This window comes from Geotrypetes seraphini, chromosome 2 (assembly GCF_902459505.1).
Source record: "Geotrypetes seraphini chromosome 2, aGeoSer1.1, whole genome shotgun sequence".
Lineage (NCBI taxonomy): Eukaryota > Metazoa > Chordata > Amphibia > Gymnophiona > Dermophiidae > Geotrypetes > Geotrypetes seraphini.
The window spans coordinates 278,213,889-278,236,250 of record NC_047085.1 but is presented as its reverse complement, the minus strand read 5'-3'; the positions used below and the strand labels follow the sequence as shown (position 1 = coordinate 278,236,250).

The 22,362-nt window shown below is 45.3% G+C and overlaps 1 protein-coding gene across 3 annotated transcripts in view; it reads left to right on the top strand.

The window, feature by feature from the left end:
* Positions 1-22,362, top strand: part of ADCY2 (adenylate cyclase 2) — a 1,055,565-nt gene that overhangs the window by 480,067 nt on the left and 553,136 nt on the right. For all 3 annotated transcript variants that reach the window (XM_033929720.1, XM_033929718.1, XM_033929719.1), the window contains one exon: positions 21,682-21,725. In XM_033929720.1, coding sequence (XP_033785611.1) covers positions 21,682-21,725 — 44 coding nt within the window. The remainder of the gene's footprint in view (positions 1-21,681; positions 21,726-22,362) is intronic.

The following is a 22,362-nucleotide window of genomic DNA, read 5'->3' as shown; positions in this document are numbered from 1 at the left end:
GCATTTTAATTTTGTGCTCCGTACTCTGTGATTATATAACTTATAACATAACTTATGACTAAAATCTTAGCTTTTTTTATGCAAGTTTTCTTCTATATCAGGAAGGGACCAGTCAGTTCGACATGTTTCGCCTCATGGCTTTTTTAAGAAAAGTCCCCCCTTTTATTTTATTCCACACCATCCTGATCAAATCTCTTCTAGTAGACAATGACTGGCATATTCCAATTAATAAATTCAGAATTAAATACTTTTTTCTACCTTTCTCTGAGTAGCAGACTATGGACTTTTCTTCCAAACTTCTCCAAATCTTTTGTAAATCCAGCTATGCTAACCACTGTTGCAACATCCTCTGGAACTCATTCCATTTAAAACATTCAAATAAAATGCATTTTTTCTATCTTTGTTGTCTGGACATTTTATTTTTCCATTATATTGGTTCCAGTTTCTCCTTTCTGCTGTTCTGTTATCTGCTAATTCTTCAAGCTAAGAGGAAAAGGTAAAAAAAAAGAAAAACCAACAAAGGCAGGCCCCCTCTCTGAGACAATAAGGCCCACAAAGTCCTGCCAAAGCCTGCAAAACGTTCAGAGACATGATGCCACGCAGTTTCCATAGGCCAAGGGGAACTCAGAGTACGTAGCTCGTGAAAGTACCCTTCGGGGCTCCAGGGTCTGTGCAGCTGAATAACAAAACCAAGTTTGAAAAAGGAGCCACATCGGGGAAGAAGGCAACTGGACCCCAACCTCCGTGGCATCAGTGCAAAACACCATGGTAAATAGTGCCGAGTACAGGTATCAAGGAAGAACCCTCTCAGGGTGCATGGCAATCCTCCAGTATCGCAGCAGGCAGCTGCTTAATGAATTGATCCAGCTCCTCAGGTGAATTTAGAAAGATTTTATTATTATAGTTCACCCGGGCCCCCGCAGGATAAAGCAGGGAGAACCTGATGTTCCGCTTGAAGAGCTCACTGCAGTATGGCGCCATAGCTCTTCATCGGGAAGAGATCTGCGGTGAAAAATCTTGGAAGATCAGGATCCTATGGCCCTCATATTGAAGAGGTTGGTCTCAGCGCTTGTGAAAGTGGGCCAAAATCAGTTCTTTAATGGCGAAGTTCAAAAAACAGGCAATAACCGGCCGTGGGCACGTCTCCCCCTCCCTCTGGGGCCCTACACGGTGTGCGCGCTCAATAGAGAATGGAGCTTGATCAGCGGGCAAGTCCAAGGCCCCGGGAAGCCAACCCTCCAACCAGTGCCGCAGGTCCACATCGCCGATCGTGTCAGGGAGGCCCACAAACCTCAGGTTGTTACGGCGGCCTCTATTTTCATGATCCCCAAGCCGGTTGGAAAGTGTCTGATTAGTGGTCTCCAGAGTGCGAATGCATTCCTCAAAATCAGCCACGCTATCTTCTTGCCGTGCCACGCGGTCCTCAACACGTTGAAGCCGGCCAGCATGCGAGTCCAAGCTTTCCTTTATATCTTCCAGAAAGGTATATATCATTGCCAACTTGTCTTCCATGACTAAGGTGAGTGACAGGGTTAACTCCTGGATCGCAGCAGCCTCAAGGGTGAAGAGAGGCATCTCAGGAGGCTCAGCTATCTTGGTGTCCGATCCCTTTGATTTATCTTTGGCGCCACTTTTCTCTGCCATGCCATGATCGCACCACAAAGCGGGAGATATCAGTACAATCAGAAAGATAAGGGCTGTAGCTGGGCAGGAGCGGGTCCCACGGCCATTGCAAAAATAGGGGCAAAAAGGCGTGTTAAAGTAGTAGGGCCCAGAGCTACTGAGATGCACGTCCGATTAGTCTCCTGGCATCACGTGCCCCCCAGCTCATCCTTTAGCTCTTAGAACCAGCTGCGCAGCTCCTGCCATAGACCCGTCAATGAAGCCTCCAGCTGCTGGTCCACCGTTGCAGAATCAACACACTCCCCCACCATCTTGGGTGCAGGCTTCGAGGGGCCGCTCATGAGAGGGGAGGAAAAAACCTTGATGTTAGTCTTTTTTTTTTTTTTTTTGCATCTCCATCAGAATGCACTAGGCAGACTTACCCCGAAGCAGGAACACTGATGAAACGCGGAGATGCAGAGAACTCCAAGCAGTGCAGGAGGAAGATAGAGATGCAGAGAACATTGAGATAGAGAACACCATCGAGGAAGAAGTCCGAGAGCTGGAGAAGTTGATAGAGGAGGTGTACAGGGAGGCTGTGGAAAATCACCAGCAACAGTGGAACTGCCGAGACTCACCTGCAGAGAGTGTGGACCACCCAACGGACAACCACCACGAAGGAATAGGTGACACAGCAGTGAGAACGAAGGACACAGACCTACGGCTGGAGAGATGGACGTACACCAGGGACACGGACCTGCGGCTGGAGAATCAAGAGAAGATAGAGAGGATAGCAATCGTCGTGGGAGACTCCATCATCAGACAAGTCGACAGTCACATAGTGGATGATGACTGGATCGGCTGGTGACCTGCCTATTGGAGCCAAGATAGAAGACTTAGTGAGCCGCATCAATAGGATCATCGACAGTGTGGAAGAAGATACGGCAGTGGTGATCCATATGGGGATGAACAACGTGAGCAACAGGAACTACAACAGGGAAGTACTGAAGGACCAGTTCTGGATGCTAGGAAAGAAGCTGAAGACCAGAACGCAGAAGATAGCATTCTCGGAGATCCTGCCGGTATCCAGGGCTGACGAGAAGAGGCAGATGGAGCTGCAAGCAGTCAACACGTGGATGCGGCGCTGGTGAGAGGAAGAAGGATTCCACTTCGTGCGCAACTGGACAACGTTCTGGGGGAAGAGCAAGCTATTCAGGAAGGAAGGACTCCACCTCAGCAGAGATGGAACGAGGCTAATTGCAAGCAACATCAAGAGAGAAGTTGAGAAGCTTTTAAACTAGGAAGAAGGGGAAAGCTGACAGTCGACCAAGAGAGAGAGTCGATGGTTCGGGAACCGGTATACCCGGAGAATACCGTGCAGGATGATAGAGGGGAAGACTCACCAGAGGATACCGTGCAGGAAGATAGAGGGGAGGACTCACTGGATCACAGACAAGACAGACCGAAAGGGACACAAGAGGGAAGGAAATGCATGAAAAGAACAGGCCGCAAACTCAAGTGTACGTACACGAATGCAAGGAGCCTAAGGAATAAGATGGGCGAATTAGAAACTATGGCACAAAAAGATAACGTTGACATCATCGGCATCACGGAAACATGGTGGAATGAGGAAAACGTCTGGGACACTGTGCTACTGGGATACAAACTATACCGCAGAGACAGAGTGGCTCAAAAAGGTGGGGGCGTTGCCATATAGGTAAAAGAGGGAATTGAATCTAATGGAGAGACTACACCACAACTGATGGATAAGTTAGAGTCTCTATGGGTCAAAATTCCGGGAACAAATGGACTGGAAACAAAGATTGGCATCTACTACCGACCTCCAGGGCAGTCTGAAGAAATTGATGGAGAAATGACGGACGAGATTAAACACAACTGCAAGGGAGGCAATGCAGTTATCATGGGTTACTTCAACTATCCGGGGATAGACTTGAACCTAGGCACCTCCGGCTGTGCTAGGAAGACCAAGTTCCTGGATGCTGTAAGTGACTGCTTCATGGAACAACTTGTAAAGGAAAATACAAGAGGAAATGCAATTCTGGACTTAATTCTAAATGGATAGCGAGGACCGACACAAGATGTAGAAGTAGAAGGGATGCTGGGAGACAGCGATCACAATATGATCCGCTTCGACCTGGATGCAGGGGAGAAATATCAGACCAGAAAGATGGCCACGGTGCTGAACTTCCGAAAAGGGAATTACGAAAGGATGAGACTCATGGTAGGGAAGAAGATTGAGAAGAAGATAAACACTGTAAAAAATGCTAGAGCAAGCTTGGACCCTTTTTAAGGACACAGTCACTGAGGTGCAAAATCTATATATACCGCGTATCAACAAAGGATCCAAGAGGAAAAAGAACAAAGAACTGGCGTGGCTCACTGTAGAGGTGAAGGAAGCGATCAGAGACAAGAAAACTTTGTTTAAAGAATGGAAAAGGTCACAAACGGACGAAAACTGGAATAAGCACAAACATCAACGCAGGTGCCATAAGGCAGTAAAAGGGGCCAAAAGAGACTACAAGGAAAAAATAACCAAGGAGGTGAAAAATTCCAGCCGTTCTTTCGATATATTAAAGGGAAACGACCCGCGAAGGAACCAGTGGGACCGTTGGATGACCATGCAATAAAGGGAGTGCTAAAGAAGGACAAAGAAATTGCAGACAGACTGAACACATTTTTTGCGCATGTATTTACCGAAGATGATATACACAGCATACTGGAACCCATCAGGCTATATGCTGAAAATGAAGACGGGGAACTGACAGGGTTGACGGTCAGTCTAGAAGAGGTATGCAGGCAGATCGATAGGCTTAAGAGCGATAAATTCCCGGGACAGGATAGCATAAGAAACTGAAAGGGACTATAGCTTAACTGCTTCAACTAATAGCCAATCTGTCGATCAAATCGGAAAAGATTCCAGAAGACTTGAAGGTGGCGAATGTTATGCCGATCTTCAAAATAGGTTCAAGGGGAGATCCGGGAAACTACAGACCGGTGAGTCTGACCTCGGTACCGGGAAAGATGGTCGAGGCGCAGATAAAGGACCACATCATTGATCACCTTGATGGACACAGTTTAATGAGGACCAGCCAGCACGTTTTCAGCAAAGGCATATCTTGCCTGCTGAACTTGCTGCACTTCTTTGAGGGAGTAAACAAGCAGATAGTCAAGGGGGGTCGACATTGTATATCTGGATTTTCAGAAGACGTTCGACAAGGTTCCACATAAACAACTACTTCGGAAAATTTTGAGCTATGGAATCAAGGGTGAAATACTCACGTGGATTAAAAACTAGCTGGAGCATAGGAAATGGAAAGTGGGGGTAAATGGACAATACCGGGGTGCCGCAGGACTCGGTGCTTATAAACGATCTGGACATTGGTACGACAAGTGAGGTGATTAAGTTTGCGGATAATACAAAGTTATTCAGAATAGTGAAGACACAGGGGGATTGCGAAGATCTACAAAGTGACATAATCGAGCTCGAGAAATGGGCAGCAGCATGGCAAATGAGGTTCAGTGTGGATAAGTGCAAAGTGATGCATGTTGGTAACTAAAATCTCATACACGAATACAGGATGTCCGGGGCGGTACTTGGAGAGATCTCCCAGGAAAGAGACTTGGGAGTTCTGAACAAGTTGATGAAGCCATCTACACAATGCACTGCAGCGGCAGAAAGGGCGAACAGAATGCTAGTAATGATAAAGAAGGGGATCACAAACAGATCGGAGAAGGTTATCATGCCGCTGTTCCAGGCCATGGTGTGCCCTCACCTGGAGTACTGCGTCCAGCACTGGTTGCCATACACGAAGAAAGAAACGGTACTACTTGAAAGGGTCCAGAAAAGAGCGTCTAAAATGGTTAAGGGGCAGGAGGAGTTGCCGTACAGTGAAAGATTGGAGAAACTGGGCCTCTTCTCCCTTGAAAAGAGGAGACTGAGTAGAGACATGATCGAAACATTCAAAATACTGAAGGGAATAGACTTAGTAGATAAAGACAGACTGTTCACTCTCTCCAAGGTAGGAGAATGAGAGGGCACTCTAAAGTTGAAAGGGGATAGATTCCACAGAAACGTAAGGAAGTTCTTCACCCAGAGAGTGGTGGAGAACTGGAACGCTCTTCCAGAGTCTGTTGTAGGGGAAAACACCCTCCAGGGTTTCAAGCCTAAGCTGGGCAAGTTCCTGCTAAACTGGGACGAACATAGGTGAAGCTTGACTCATTTTAGAGCACTGATCTTTGACTTGGGGGCTGCCGCGTGAGCGGACTGCTGGGCACGATGGACCACTGGTCTGACCCAGCAGCGACAATTCTTATGTTCTTAGCAAAGCCTAAAAAAGCCTTGGGGCCCGCAGAGCTATCGTTCTAGGCTGCCATGAGCCTCGATGATGTCACTTTCCCTCAGATCCAGCTCTTTCGATACAGCTGGAAGGTATGTTGCCTTCTTCCAAACTAGTCATTCTGGTGGTGGAGGTCCCTTAAAAAGAAGCCCTATCATCTGGCTATGTTAGATCTCGATTGCATTGGTTGTCACATGGATATTATGCCTATCCTGTCTCTTGTGTTTCTGATCGCCACCCTGAGTCTCTTCCTGTGACCAAGTCTCTCTAGGTTTCGGGAGGGAATCGTAGTAATTTTTGTCCCTCCCAAAGATTTCATCCTCAGGCTTATCCACTGAAAGATATTCCCAGGGCTACCATACCCATTACAACAGTTCCAATTTAAGACATCCTCATTTCCGCTGCTGCCCCTATAAAACCCTAATGACACAAGAAGTAAGGTGGGGCTCCCTCATATCGTGGGCAGACTCTCTCAGATTTGCCAGATGTGGACTCAGATATCCTCAGATTAATAGGTTCAGGACATCATTTGGAAGGGGCGTAAGATAGACTTCTTTTGCCTGGTTCTGGCATTGTTTCTGGACTCTCTGGCGGATCAGCCGGAAAAGGAGTCAAAAGTCTGAGCTTCCCTGCAGTGTCTCTTGGACATCTGAGCTGTAGAACCTGTTCTGGAACATGAATTGGGTTTAGGCAGATACTCTTTATACTTCATCGTGCCAAATAAAGGCTTGGAAGACTGGATCTCAGACAATCTCTTCTTGCGGATTCCTCATTTTCAAATAGAAACTGTGTGCACAGTCATAGCTGCTGTCTCTCCCAGAGAGTTTCTGGTGTCCTTGGATCTCCATATTCCAATCTACCCAGAGCATCGTAGATTTTTGTTTCTATGTTCTGCAACAGCATTTCCAGTTCGCAGCTCTGCCCTTTGGGCTTGCGACAGTCTAGGCCCAATCCAGAGCAATTTGGTTTTTGAGGCATTCAGTTTCATTTGATTGGGTGACCAGAGAGCTGGATCAAGGACATATGCTAGATGTAATTTACTTGGATTTCAGCAAAGCCTTTGATACAGTTCCTCATATGAGGCTTTTGAACAAACTTGAAGGGCTGAAGTTAGGACCCAAAGTGGTGAACTGGGTCAGAAACTGGCTGTCGGACAGACGCCAGAGGGTGGTGGTTAATGGAAGTCGCTCGAAGGAAGGAAAGGTGAGTAGTGGAGTCCCTCAGGGATCAGTGCTGGGGCCAATCCTGTTCAATATGTTTGTGAGTGACATCGCTGAAGGGTTAGAAGGAAAAGTGTGCCTTTTTGCAGATGATACCAAGATTTGTAACAGAGTAGACACCGAAGAGGGAGTGGAAAATATGAAAAAGGATCTGCAAAAGTTAGAGGAATGGTCTAATGCAGGGGTGTCAAAGTCCCTCCTCGAGGGCCGGAATCCAGTCGGGTTTTCTGGATTTCCCCAATGAATATGCATTGAAAGCAGTGCATGCAAATAGATCTCATGCAGATTCATTGGGGAAATCCTGAAAACCCGACTGGATTCTGGCCCTCGAGGACCGACTTTGACACCTGTGGTCTAATGCCTGGCAACTAAAATTCATTGCAAAGAAATGCAGAGTAATGCATTTGGGGATTAATAATAGGAAGGAACCGTATATGCTGGGAGGAGAGAAGCTGATATGCACGGACGGGGAGAGGGACCTTGGGGTGATAGTGTCCGAAGATCTAAAGGTAAAAAAAAAGTGTGACAAGGCAGTGGCTGCTGCCAGAAGGATGCTGGGCTATATAAAGAGAGGCGTAGTCAGTAGAAGGAAGAAGGTGTTGATGCCCCTGTACAGGTCATTGGTAAGGCCCCACTTGGAGTATTGTGTTCAATTTTGGAGACCGTATTTGGCGAAGGACATAAGAAGACTTGAGGCGGTCCAGAGGAGGGCGACAAAAATGATAGGAGGCTTGCGCCAGAAGACGTATGAGGAGAGACTGGAAAACCTGAATATGTATACCCTAGAGGAAAGGAGAGACAGGGGAGATATGATTCAGACGTTGAAATACTTGAAGGGTATTAACGTAGAACAAAATCTTTTTCAGAGAAAGGAAAATGGTAAAACCAGAGGACATAATTTGAGGTTGAGGGGTGGTAGATTCAAAGGCAATGTTAGGAAATTCTACTTTACGGAGAGGGTGGTGAATGCCTGGAATGCGCTCCCGAGAGAGGTGGTGGAGAGTAAAACTGTGACTGAGTTCAAAGAAGCTTGGGATGAACACAAAAGATCTAGAATCAGAAAATAAGATTAAATATTGAACTAAGGTCAGTACTGGGCAGACTTGCACGGTCTGTGTCTGTATATGGCCGTTTGGTGGAGGATGGGCTGGGGAGGGCTTCAATGGCTGGGAGGGTGTAAATGGGCTAGAGTAAGTCTTAACAGAGATTTCGGCAGTTGGAACCCAAGTACAGTACAGGTAAAGCTTTGGATTCTTGCCCAGAAATATCTAAGAAGAAAAAATTAAAATTGAATCAGGTTGGGCAGACTGGATGGACCATTCGGGTCTTTATCTGCCGTCATCTACTATGTTATTGTATAAACTATAATTTGCTCACCTCTGGAGCTTGGAGATGCAGCTATCTATGCCTGTAACCAAATCGCTAAGATCATGATTAACTTCCAGTATAGGATGAAATTATCATCCAAAAAAAGTAAATATTGCCTCTACAGATGAAAGACAAATTTTTTCAATGAGGTCATATACGGTAGATGTTAAAACAGAATAGGTGACAAAGGGGAACCCTGTGGTACCCCACATTTGGGTGTCCATGAAGATGAGACCTCACCCTTTAAACATACCTCATTAGGAGCGTTGCAGAAGAGATTTACTAAACCAATCCAGGACCACATGATTTAGACCTATGTCAGCCAACATACGAATCAAAATATCATGATGAACCACATCAAATGGTTCATCAAATATTTGCTCTGCAGCTGTAAATTTTGAATCTTTGCAATTGATATCAAGAGTTTCTGTTCTGAAATTTGTTTTGAATCTTTGTTTAAATGGTAATAGGATAAAAAATTTCTCTAAATAGTTGGAAAGTTGACTAGAAAGAATTGATTCCAACATTTTTGTCATTAGTGGTATATTCATGATAGGGCGATAATGAGAAGAAACCGAAGGATCTAGATCGGCACCTTTCAGCAAGGGCGTTAGGATTATATTACCCATTTTCAGTGAAAAATGACCATTACTAAGAAGGTGGTTTAATAATGAAGTCAGCCAGGTAATAGCCTGTGAAGGTATATAACCATAAAGGTCAGAAGGAAAAGGATCCAAAGTACAGCTACACCTCTTAAATTTTTTGCATAATTTTAGAACTTGAAGTTCCAATACAGGGTCAAATACATAACAAAAGCAATCTGCATGGCTTAATAAGGCCATTAGAGCCTAAGCAGAAGTCATCAAGATTGATAGCTGGAAAGGTATCTCTAATAAGAGCAATTTTGCTGTTAATAAATTTAGCTAACTCCTCAGCAATTGGAATGGTAGTTATAGTGGCTTTTCTTCGCAGTTAGGCTGTCCAGGCCCATCCTTATTTGGATGACTGATTGATCTGGGCTCCGTCTTGGCAGGAGTGTGAGTGAGCGGTAGAGACGGTGTTTCTCTACTACAACACTTGGGTTGGATTGTCAACTTAAAGAAGACAAACTACTCCACTTGATTTTCATCAAAAGACAAACATCAAAATAGTGGAGTGGGCATATAAATTCACATAATATTAAAAAAAAAAGTTCTTCAACAAACTTCTCAAAACACTCTCCAAGACATTAGAAAAAAAAAGTTTACATAAACATCCAATGTGCTGACTGAAACATAGATGCCAGTATTGAAGACAGGATATGTGCAGCAGCTGGGCTCAGTGTGTTGGCGCTTCTATTTGGCATGAAACTTGCTTCATTCAGCATTGCCAAGTGATTGCTGCAGATATCACAATCTTATTATGTGGAACAGGGCTACATGGGGACAATGTGTCTTCTGATCTTCTGAAGCTTCATGGGGATAATGTGTCTTCTGATCTCCTGACGAAGCTTTAGGGCTAAACGGTCCTCGTTGGGATCAGTGACCAGAGATCAGCGATCATAAGAGATTAATTATCAGCAGCTAAGTTCCTTTTATGATTTTTCAATTAATTAATTTTGATACAGTTGATATTTTGGGGATGTGCTAGACCAATGATTTACAGAATATCCAATTGAATTGATCAGCGTAAGCTGCTCTGTTATGAGCTGGAAAAAGGAGTCTGAGGTCTTCCACCTTTCCAATATTATTACAACACTATTTTTCAAACAGCACATTGGATGTTTATGCAAACTTTTTTATATGTCTTGGAGAGTGTTTTGAGAAGTTTGTTGAAGAACCTTTTTTGAAAATTATGTGAATTTATATGCCCGCTCCAGTATTTTGATGTTCAACTTCAAGAAGAGCCAGTTGTTGCCGTTGCAGACCGTGGAGTATCTGGATCTTCTCTTCAACATCCTGCAGGACCATGTGTTTCTTCCTGAGCTATGCAGACAGAAACTTCACAAGCAAATCGGAGATCTCCTGGATCTTCCAGTTCCCACAGCCTGGCATTATTTGCAAGTACTGGAGTCCATGGCAGCCTCCCTGGAAGCGGTCCCCTGGGCCAGAGCACATATGTGCCCTCTACAGGAGTCCTTCCTCTCTCAGTGGTCTCCGCAGCGTCATCCCCTTCAGATGCCACTCCCCTGAGCAGAGCATGCTCGGAGCAGGCTGCACTGGTGGCTTCAAGTTGAGGCTCTCCACCAGGGTAAACATCTGTGGATAACAGAGTAGCTCACTCTCAGACTGGGGTGCTCACTCCATTCAAGCACAGTGGACTCTGCATCAGAAGTGTTGGTCAATCAATCATCTGGAGTTTCAGGCTATTCGGCTGGTGTTACTTGCTCTCCAGCCCACTCTGGAAGGGAGAGCGGTGTGAGTATTCTCAGACAACGCCATGGTGGTGGTGTATGTAAATCATCAAGGTGGCGCAAGAAGTGCTCCCTTGGGCCAGGAAGCTCACATGCTGTTTTGATGGGTGGAGTTATATTTTCTGTCTCTCTCTGCAGTGCACGTGGCCGGAATCAACAAGTTCTGGACTTAGGAGAATGGTTATTCCTTTCATGAAAAGCATTCCGTCTTATAGTGCAGCACTGGGGCCAACCACAGATGCACTTGATGGCTTCAGCCAAGAACTCGAAGGCCAGGTGCTTCTTCAGTTGAAGAACAGAGTGTGGAAGTGTAGGTCTAGATGCCTTGGTTCAGCCTTGGCCAGCTCACAAACTCTTTTATGTTCCCTCCGTGGCCTCTGGCTACTCAGGTCATCCACCAGATAGTGTCACATCCTGACCTAGTGGCTCCGGACGGGCCTTGTCATCCATGGTATGTGGATCTCGTATGTCTTCAGTGGGACCAGAAGCTCAAGCTCCCTCTTCATTGAGACCTTCTAAGTCTGGGTCCAGACACATAGAGAACCCACAGCACTTTGGTCTTAAGGCATGGCTTTTGAGCGCTCAGTCTTGATAGAGCATGGTTATTCTGATGTAATTTCAATGCTTTTGAAGTCCAAGAAACCCTCTACTTTGGCTTCTTATTCCAAAACCTGGAAGACTTTTCCAACAATGGTGTGCCAAGGACCAGGTGGAACCTGAACGGACTCCCATTTTGGTGGTTTTAGCTTTTCTTCAGGCAGGCTTGGATAAGGGTTTAGCTTTGACCTCCTTTAAGGTTCAGGTAGTAGGCCTTTCGTGTTTTCGAGCTAATAGGTGTTCCAGTTCACTTACTGCTCCTACCGATGTGACCAGGTTTCTGAGAGGAGCACTTCGCTTGTGCCCTCCCTTGTGTCATCCTTTCCTTATGTGGAATCTTAACACCATTCAGCAGGGCCTGGTGGAAACCCTATTCGGGCCCCTGAAAGATGCTTCTCTTTGTATGGCCATTTCTGCGACATATTGCCCGCAGCAAGCAGCTGCTGGTTTCTCTTAAGGCCCACTCGACTATAAATATTGCTGCATCATGGACGGAGTCTCAAGCGATTCATCCAGATGAAGTTTGCAGGACAGCTACTTGACCCTCTCTTCATACCTTTACCTGGTTTTACTGAGTGGATGTTGCAGCTCGCTGTGATACTGCCTTTGAGACCTCGGTGTTGAGGGCAGGCTCTTTTGTCCTTCCCTAGACACTGCCATTGTTTGGTATGTTACCTTGAGTACGGAATCCAGAAGGGACATAACAGAAAGGTAGATTAGGTTTTTACCTTTGATCATCTTCTTTCTGTTAGACCCTAGGATTTCATAAGGCCCGTCCTCTCTGTGTACGCTCAGTTGTTCGAAATCACCTTCCTCTTTCTGCCTTGATTATTCTCCTTACAGGCTTAAGGATCTTCCAGCCAGTTGACAGATCCTATGGGAAGTTTGCCCACTCCTATGACGTCAGCAGAACACAGATCCGGAGCTCCCCCTTAAAAGGGGAGGGGCCAATGACACTCAGCCGTTCAGTGCGCGTCAAAGGTGTTCACCTTAGCGAGAGCACCTTTGCGATGGGCCTTGAGAAGGGACGAGTCACTGCACTGAAGAAACACTAGAGAAGGACACCTCTACAGGCCAAGTACCACACGGGTAACAGAACAAACAGCAGATACATAAACCCAGCAGTCGCAGAGGTCATACACAGCAAAGGACACACAAACCAACAGGGGTAGCAGGTATAAAATTAGGAGAGGGACTATACAGTAACAACACCAAGGTCGCTACACAAGAAGAAGCCACTTCAGACAAGCGTGAGAAGGCATATAGAAAAGAACAAGGAGAAGCCACTTCAGACAACAGACCTGAAAGCAGATGTCAATGGAAGTAGCAGACAGAAGCAAGAAGATGAGCTACTAAGTTTTCTGCACTGTTTGGCATATGTATGACTACCTCCCCTTTGGGAGGTGGTCTTATGTATGCACTTGCTTTTTCAGACCCTCTAGTTACTCGCATCAAGTCAGACTACTGGAGGGCAGAGTACTTGAACTAGAAGCACCGAGCAATTGAGGAGATCGGAGAGGCAGAAAACTTCATGAGAGGAACTTTGAAGAAGAAGTCAGGGAGTTAGAGAAGTTCATCGAGGAGGCATACAGAGAGGCCATGGAAAATCAACAACAAAGGAACTGCCAAGATACACCTACAGAGAGTGAGGACCACCTGAAGGACAACCATAAGAAAGGAATAGATGACAAAGCAGCGGGACCAGGAAATAGCAGGAGGGAACACACAGGAAGATGAGTCCAGTGCAAGGCAACACTGGGATGAGAAAAGATGGAAGTGCACAGAGGACACGGTCTGTGGCTAGAGAGGCATGAGAAGATAGAGATAACAGCAAGTCAACAGCCACATAGCGGGAGGAAGGAAGGACTGGCTGGTAACCTGCCTACCAGGAGCCAAGGTGGAAGATATAGTGAGCCGCATCAACAGGATCATCGACAGTGCGGAAGGGGGAGATACGGCGGTGGTGATCCACGTTGGGACAAACAACGTGAGCAACAGGAACTATAGCAGGGAAACGCTGAAAGACCAGTTCCGGATGCTAGGAAGGAAGCTGAAGACCAGAATGCTGAGGGTACTGTTCTAGGAGATCTTGCCGGTACCCAGGGCCTTTGGGAAGAGGTATAAGAACATAAGAATTGCCGCTGCTGGGTCAGACTAGTGGTCCATTGTGCCCAGCAGTCCGCTCACGCGGCAGCCCCTAGGTCAAAGACCAGTGCCCTAACTGAGACCAGCAGATAGGAAGCGCCACAAAGGTAAGGGGACCTGGCCGGCTGTGCACCCCCCATGAAGTCATCCCGATGTCAGCGCTGACATTGGAGGGAGGGAGGGCTTTGCTTACATCAGCGCTGACATCGTGGAAAACTTATGTTCCGATCGTCTGTATGCTGCAGCAGGGCAGGTAGGAAGAAGACGAACCTCGCATCCAACCCCGCAAAGACCCCGCGACCCTCGGAGGTGTCCCCACGGGATCCCCGCGACCCTAGGGGGTGTCCCCACGGGATCCCCGCGATCCGAAGGGGGAACCTGCGGGATCCCCGTCGTACCCGTTCCCGTGCAGCTCTCTAGTTTCTCCAAGTACTGCCCCAGACATCCTGTTTTTGTGCATGAGATTTTTGTTACCTACATGCATCACTTTACAATTATCCACGTTGAACCTCATCTGCTATGTCGATGCCCATTCCTCAAGCCTGATTATGTCACGTTGCAGATCTTCGCAATCCCCCTGTGTCTTCACTACTCTGAATAACTTCGTATTGTCCGCAAATTTAATCACCTCACTCGTCGTACCAATGTCCAGATCATTTATAAAGATGTTGAAGAGCACGGGTCCAAGCACCAAGCCCTGCGGCAAACCACTGGTGACTTTCTTCCAGTCCGAGTATTGTCCTTTTACCCCCATTCTCTGTTTCCTATGCTCCAGCCAGTTTTTAATCCACGTGAATATTTCACCCTCAATTCCACGGCTTGCAATTTTCCGAAGTAGTCGTTCATGCGGAACCTTGTCAAACGCCTTGTGAAAATACAGATATACAATGTCGACCGGGTCGCCCTTATCTATCTGTCTGTTTACTCCCTCAAAGAAGTGCAGCAAGTTCGTCAAACATGATCTGCCTTTGCTAAAACTGTGCTGACTGGTCCTCATCAGCCCGTATCCGTCAAGGTGATCAATGATGCGGTCCTTTATCAGCGACTCTACCATCTTTTCCGGTACCGAGGTCAGACTCACCGGTCTGTAGTTTCCCAGATCTCCCCTCGAACCTTTCTTGAAGATCGGCAGAACATTCGCCACTTTCCAGTCTTCCGGAATCTTTCCCGATTTGATCGACAGATTGGCTAATAGTTGAAGCAGTTGAGCTATGGTTCCTTTCAGTTCCTTGATGACGCTCGGATAGATGCCATCCAGTCCCAGGGATTTATCGCTCTTAAGCCTATCAATCTGCCTACACACCTCCTCTAGACGGATCTGCAAGCATGGATGAGGTGCTGGTGTGAGAAAGAAGGATTCTACTTCATGAGCAACTGGACGACGTTTTGGGGAAGAGCAAGCTATACAGAAAGGACTTCACCTCAGCGGAGACAGAACGAGGCTACTTGCAAGAAACATCAAGCGAGAAATTGAGAAGTTTTTAAACTAAGAAGAAGAGGAAAGCTGACAGTCGACCAAGAGTTGATGGTTCAGGAAACAGTATACCCAGAGGATACCATGCAAGAAGACTGCAGGGAAAACTTACCGGATCATAGGCAAGATAGAAATCCCTAAGGATCAAAAGAGACGGAAGTGAGAGAGACAGAAGGGGGAAGGAAATGCAAGAAAGTAACAGGCTGCAAAATTAAGTGTATGTACACAAACGCAAGGAGCCTAAGGAATAAGATGGAGGAATTGGAAGCTATGGCACAAAAAGATAACCTAGACATCATCGGCATTACGGAAACATGGTGGAATGAGGAGAATGGCTGGGACACTGTGTTACTGGGATACAAGCTATACCGCAGACACAGAGTAAGACAAAAAGGTGGGGGTATTGCCCTATACATAAAAGAGGGAATTGAGTCTACCAGATAGAACACGCCGGAAACGAACAATAAGGTAAAGTCTCTATGGGCCAAAATACCGGGAACAAATGGAACGGATGAGAAGATCGGCATCTACTACCGACCTCCAGGGCAGTTTGAAGAGACTGATGGAGAAATGATGGACGAGATTAAACACGAATGTAAGGAAGGCAACACAGTTATTATGGACGACTGGATAGATTGGAGCCTAGGCAACTCCTGCTGCAGTAGGGAGACCAAGTTCCTGGATGCTGTAGACGATTGCTTCCTGGATCAACTTGTGAAGGAAAATACAAGAGGAAATACTGGACTGGAAATTCTGGACTTAATTTTAAATGGACTACGAGGACAGGCGCAACGTATAGAAGTAGATGGGATGGTCGGAAACAGTGATCACAATATGATCCACTTCAACCTAGACACGGACAAAAAAATCGATCCAGAACAACGGCCACAGCACTGAACTTCTGAATAGGGAACTATGAAGGGATGAGAGTCATGGTAAGGAAGATTAGGAAGAGGATAAGCACTGTAAATACGCTAGAGCAAGCATGGTCCATTTTTAAGGAAACAGTCACCGAGGCGCAAAATCTATATATACGACATATCAACAAGGATTCCAAGAGGAAAAAGAACAAGGAACCGACATTGCTCACTTTAGCAGTGAAGAAAGCAATCAGAGACAAGAAGACTTCGTTTAAGGAATGGAAAAGGACAAAATCGGACGAGGTGGAGAGAACAAGAGGGCACTCTCTAAAGTTAAAAGGGGATAGATTCTGTACAAATGTAAGGAAGTTCTTATTTACCCAGAGAGTGGTAGAAATCTGGAACACTCTTCCGGAGGCTGTTATAGGGGAAAAAAGCACCCTTCAGGGATTCAAGAAAAGATTAGATAAGTTCCTACTGAACCAGAACATACGCAGGTAAGGCTAGACTCAAATAGGGCACTGGTCTTTGACCTAAGGGCCGCCACGTGAGCAGACTGCTGGGCATGATGGACCACTGGTCTGACCCAGCAGCGGCAATTCTTATGTTCTTATGGGGGGTTTTTTGTGTGTGTAATATCATATTTATTAAGGCAAATGCAACCAGATACAAAAAGAAAAGAAGATACCACAAAGTCAATATTATACAGCAAAGAAGAAGCACACAGTATTATTTGTTTTTATATTTTGCAGAGCAGACCATAACAGAAATTATTTGTGTTGCTGGGGAGATTCCCCCATGCCCCCTTCTTTTGTCCTGGATTGGTTCCGGTATAGTTGCTTGACTTTGGGCCTGAACTCTAGGGGGCTGTAATTCTCTCTCTAAGATAGGAGGAGCACATGCTCAGAAAAGTGTTTGGATTTCTGCAACTCCTGGATTGCTGGAAGGGATTGAACACCTAAAGTATGGAATCCTACAGGGACTAACAGAAAGATTAACGAAGGTAAAAGCCTAATCTTCCATTCTCCTCTCTCCTATCTAATCGTATTTCCTCACTACACCTGCCTCTTACATATTTTAATCCTTTTTAGCTGTTTTCTTCCTCTTTCTCACCCTTCTTCTCTTTACTTTTCAGCTACCTATCAAATTTTTATGTTCTTTCACCTGTTGGCGCTCCCATTCCCTATCTCACTCCTTCCTCAACCCTCCATTCCCTTTCAACTTTAATTTACTCCCCATTACCATATTTCTACCCTCTGTAATCACTATCCTCTCATTCATTTCCTTTCCACCCCTGTCCTCCACCTCCTGGCCTCTCTAATAGGGTTCCACCATTCCCAACACCTTCCTCCCTCCACCCTTTTAGCCCAGCATCTGCTCCCTTTTCCCTGCTAATCTGGCATCTCCCTGTACCTTCTCTCTTCCCTCCTTACATCTCCCTGTCTCTTATTTCTTCCCTCATACCTTCGCCCATTGTCTGGCATCTATCCATATCCTCCTCCTGAATCCAACATTTCACTTTTTCTTCCCTCTCCATCTGCTGTGTGTCTCTCTGCTGTGTATCTCCATCTGCTATGTCCTCTCATACACCCCAATATCCAACATCTCTCTCTTTCTTCTTCCCTTGTTCCCCAGGTCCAATATATTTCTTCCTTCCCAAATGAAGCATTCTCTTCCTTTCTCTGCCATGTTCAACATCGCTGTTCCCTTCCCCTCTACCCCATGTCCATTTCTCCCTCTCTCCCTCTCCTCTACTCCCTATGCCCATTTCTCCCTCTCTACCCACTCTCACCCCTCCTGCAACAATTTTCCTTCTTTCCTTTCCCACCAATCCCACTCACAGCTAACATGCTCTCTCCTCATGCACCATCTCTCCCTCCCCTCCAGCCCATATCCATTTCTCTGCCTCACCCCTCTCATTCTTCCTGCAACAATTTTCCTTCCTTCCTTCTTCCCCAACCCCTTCACAACTAACATGCATTGCTCTCTCTTGCTTCAACAGATTAGTGGCAGCAATTCGTACACACTGCCTGCTGCTAATCTGGAAGCCTCTCCTCTGCCATGTCCCACCTGAGTAGAAACAGAAAGTTCTGATAGAGGGTGGGACGTGGCAGAGGAGAGACTTACAGGTTAGCTGCAGGCAGCATGTATGAATCACTGCCACTATCCTGTTGAAGCAAGAGAGAGAATAATCAGGAGATGCAGGGACCATGGGAGCTCAGCCTGCTTCCCAACGCAGGAGGCAAAATTAATTGCAGGAGTGGCAACAATGACAGTAGTGGGTCCACCAGCGAGTTGAAGAGGAAAGAGAGTTGGAGACTCGTGCAGCGCTATATACCCCTTGGGGTACTTGTTGAGAACCTCTGCTCTTTGTTCTCCAGTACTATCAGCTTTTCTTGGTACTCCAGCTTACTGATACAATCAGTAAGCAACCTATTCACTTCTGCTAGCCGGGCACACACTAACTGGACTACTTTCTCTTTTTTATAGGCCCCTTCCTTCTGGAGGTACAATTCGTATTATGTACTCTGAGGCATTCAGGTCTACCAGATCCTGTATCCTTGCTTCTAGCACTTCACAACTTGACATTTCTTCAATCAATTGTTCCTGCAGTTCTTTCTTATATTTGGCCTGGATGTCCAGCACCTCCTCTTTATGCCAGGCCTACTCTCGCTGCCTTTCAATCGCCATCTGGTCAAGCATGGACTTTCAGTTCTCTGCACTCTTCCTAGTTTCCTCCAGGATTTGCTGCAGCTGCTTCCTTTGCTGACACTGATCCTGCAACTAATCTAGCAGTCAACTGTTAGCATGCAGAGATTCCTGCAGCTAAGTTTGGAGGTCATCCTGCTGGAACCGCAGCCCTTCTTTCATGCTCTATTGCTGCTGGAGCATTTTGCTCTTACAACATGTTCATCTCTTGTGTCTTAGATGTATGGATCCACTCCTGAAGCGCCTGAGGTGCTGCTTCTTGCTCCTTCTTCAGTACCTGGGACTGCACCTCCAGATCCATACAACCCTGCTAAGCAGTCTGAAGGTTAAGAACTTAAGATCTACCAGTTGCTTCTGTAGGACTTTCTTCTCTTCCCACAACTGGGCCATACACTTAGCAGCAACCTCCTGATATTATAGCAGACTTTTAATAAAGCAGTTGGCCGCCTCAAGCTCAATAGCTGGATCCCAAGGCAGGCTTTGAACCCCTACCATGTAATCTTCATGGGATTCGGTTTCCCCTTCTGGCTGAGATGTCATGTCATATATCCCATTCCATCCTTTAGTGAGCTCTAAATCACAGGGTTTGACTGTGCTCCCTCTCTTGGGTAGTGCCTGAGGCAGGGTTTGAACTGCTACCCAGTGCCCTCACTAGTCTCTTTTTTCTTCTTGGAGCATCTGGGCTTGGGTTGTGAATCCCTCCAGTGTCCAGAAACTGCTTCTTTCTGCTGTCCAGTCTCTGGTCTGGCTTCTGACTCTGTACTCCTGCCAAGGCACTGAACTTCCTGGTCCTTACTTAGGGAGGGGGGAAGTCCATTCCCAGGACTGATAATCGTCTGACTTCCCAGGACTCTACTGCATGGTTAGCCAAAGTTCTTGTCATTCCAGCTCCAAGATTCCAATCTTGGAGTCTCACTTTATTAGCAACTAGGTTTTCCCCAGGGGCCTGGGATACTGACTTTAAATACAGTACTTCACTTCAGGATGCTGTGCCAGTTTTCCTTTGAATCAAACTCTGACAGGTCCTTCCTGGCTGCCCTTCTACCTTGTTTAGGGAACACTTTTCAGCTGCTCTTCCCTTCCCTCTCAAAGCTTGCCTTTGCTCCTAGACTGTGCTGCTTCTCAGGTGCCTTACTGCATGTACTTTCAATCTTTATACTAACAAAAAAAATCCTGTTTGTTCAGCACTGGCTACACTCTGTTTTAGTTCCCTGACTTGGGCAGAGCTTTCTCCTTAATCCCTTTTGGAAAGGAAAAGAGAAAAAACTGCACTATTACAGTGAGGTCCCCCAGTCTCTGTAGATAATGTACATGGGTCAGTCTTTCTGATTCAGAGACTTTAATCTCCCCATACAGGCTACCATATGTGAGAGACTGGACTTTCATTCCCTACAGGGGTTTGGAGGTAAAGGTTGCATATGTGCCCCACCCTCCCCCACCACCACACACACACACGACACTCTTTAAAAGAAAAGTGCAATGCTTTATTGGTTACAGACCTGAGCCTGTTGCCTACCAGCTCAGGGATTGTAACAAATTCTCTGCTCAAGGATATCAGTTTATTCCAACAGACTCAATCTCTAATGATGTTTTGGCTTACTTTAGCCAAGCCACCAGTAATCGTTTTACCTGGATAATCTCTCTCGCTCGATCTCTCCACTTCTTCCCAGGGCTTTTCCCCAGCCCACAACTAGGGAAGTCTGGAATCTTATCAATCCTAGGGATCTCTCTGAATGATTCCAGTCTAGGGCAGAAGTACTCCTCCCTGTCTGAGTTACACCCCTCTGACTCAGCAGGGCTGTATCCCTTCCCTAATGGATCTCAGCACTGAGTTGCAAAGCTCAGGGCATTCTGGGACAGGTAGTTTTCCCCGATTTGTCTGATGTTCCTTGCTGCCCAGAAGTATAACTGCAGTCTTAGTGAGGGAAACCCTCTTAATCCCTCACACGTTCTTTAAAAAGTGTATAAAAGAAATGGGATGATAATTTTGATGATAATTTTCTCCATATTCTTCAGAACAGGCTGTACTTGTGTGTCTTATGTACAGCGCTGTGTGCATCTGGGTGAAATAATAAATAGTAGTACATCATTATCAATAGCCTATGTTGCTTTATAAAACAGACTTAAAATAGGTGCCATTTTGGAACTTAGATATGGATATCCAACAACACTACAGAATCTTGGTACAGTTAACAATCTGTCATCAGGGTTTTGAACTTTAGGAGCATGACCTTAAAGAAAATGCGGTGACTGATTGGAAGCCAGAGGTAATCGATCAGGAGTGGTGTAACATGATCATATTTCTTGGCGTTATATATTAATTTAATAGCAGTATTTTGTATAATTTGCAATCTCCTCTTTTCTTTTTGGGGGATATAGAAATATAATCCATTTTAATCTGCATTGATGTATATTTTCTATGTAAAACACAGTTCCACCTATTTCCATGTAAAAACAAAAAAGTACGTAACTCGCGTAGAACTCCATTGTGCAAGGATTTGGTGGGATATAAGCTTGTTTATAACATAACATATACAGGTGCCTTTTTATAAAATGACCATTATCTTGGAATAATATGTACTTTTTACTCATTTAGGTTGGCAATTTTGAAGTAGTTAATGGCTCTTGAAAAATGCCCTCTGCAAGGTTACGGCTAAACTTATAAAGTATGCTATTGTATTAGCATGCTGTAATATTGTTAAAATAGGACAGGTGATAAATAACACACATTAATGCATGTTTGTATTGCAGGTATGATGTTTGCACCTTTCAGTAAGTCTTAACTGTAATTTTTCAGTCTGTTCCCATATATATTATCTTGTTTATAATTGAAACTTAAATGAAAAGGTTTTGTTGGCATTTTCAGACCAAAACATGAAAGATTTCAAAAGTATGACATTTTTCCTAATAACCTTTAATGTTACTTCTACAGCTGACTGAAAATGTTCTCTTATAGGATGTTCCAATGGGTCAATATCATTTTCAGCGTCGTACAGAAAGGTAGGTGTAAATATTGACAGGTGGAACAATGTCATTAATTATTTTAGCTCTTTAACATTTAGGCCTCCTTTTACAAAGCTGTGATAGCAGTTTCAAGCGTAAGGAGCCGCGCTGAATGGCCTATGTGGCTCCCGATGCTCATTGAGTTCCTATGAGTGTTGGGATCTGTGCGGGCCATTCAGCACAGCTCCCCGCACTAGAAACTGCTATTGCAGTTTCGTAAAAGAGGGGGTTAATGTTCTACAAATACTGTATAATTTAAAAACATATAATTATAGTAAGATTCAGTTCTGTGTCATAAGCTTGTTTTTTATGTTTTCATTCATTTCAAAATATAACAAATCCAAGTAATAAACACTTGTTAGAAAATGATTACAGATCCAGAATAAACATAAATCAATTTCTAGACCGCATAAACTCACAGTTCTTTTTTTTATTTTTTATAAATCTTTGTTAATTTTCAAAACTAATATAAAGTGCCAGGAATTATACAAACCTTAATAAACAAAATAAGCCACTTAAATTCCATCAATAATAATGCAGAAGAAAAAAAAAAATCCCTCCCCTCCCATCCAACATATTAAATCAAGAACAAACCAAAAAGATATCTCCCCCACCCACCCTGTCCTGGATGTGT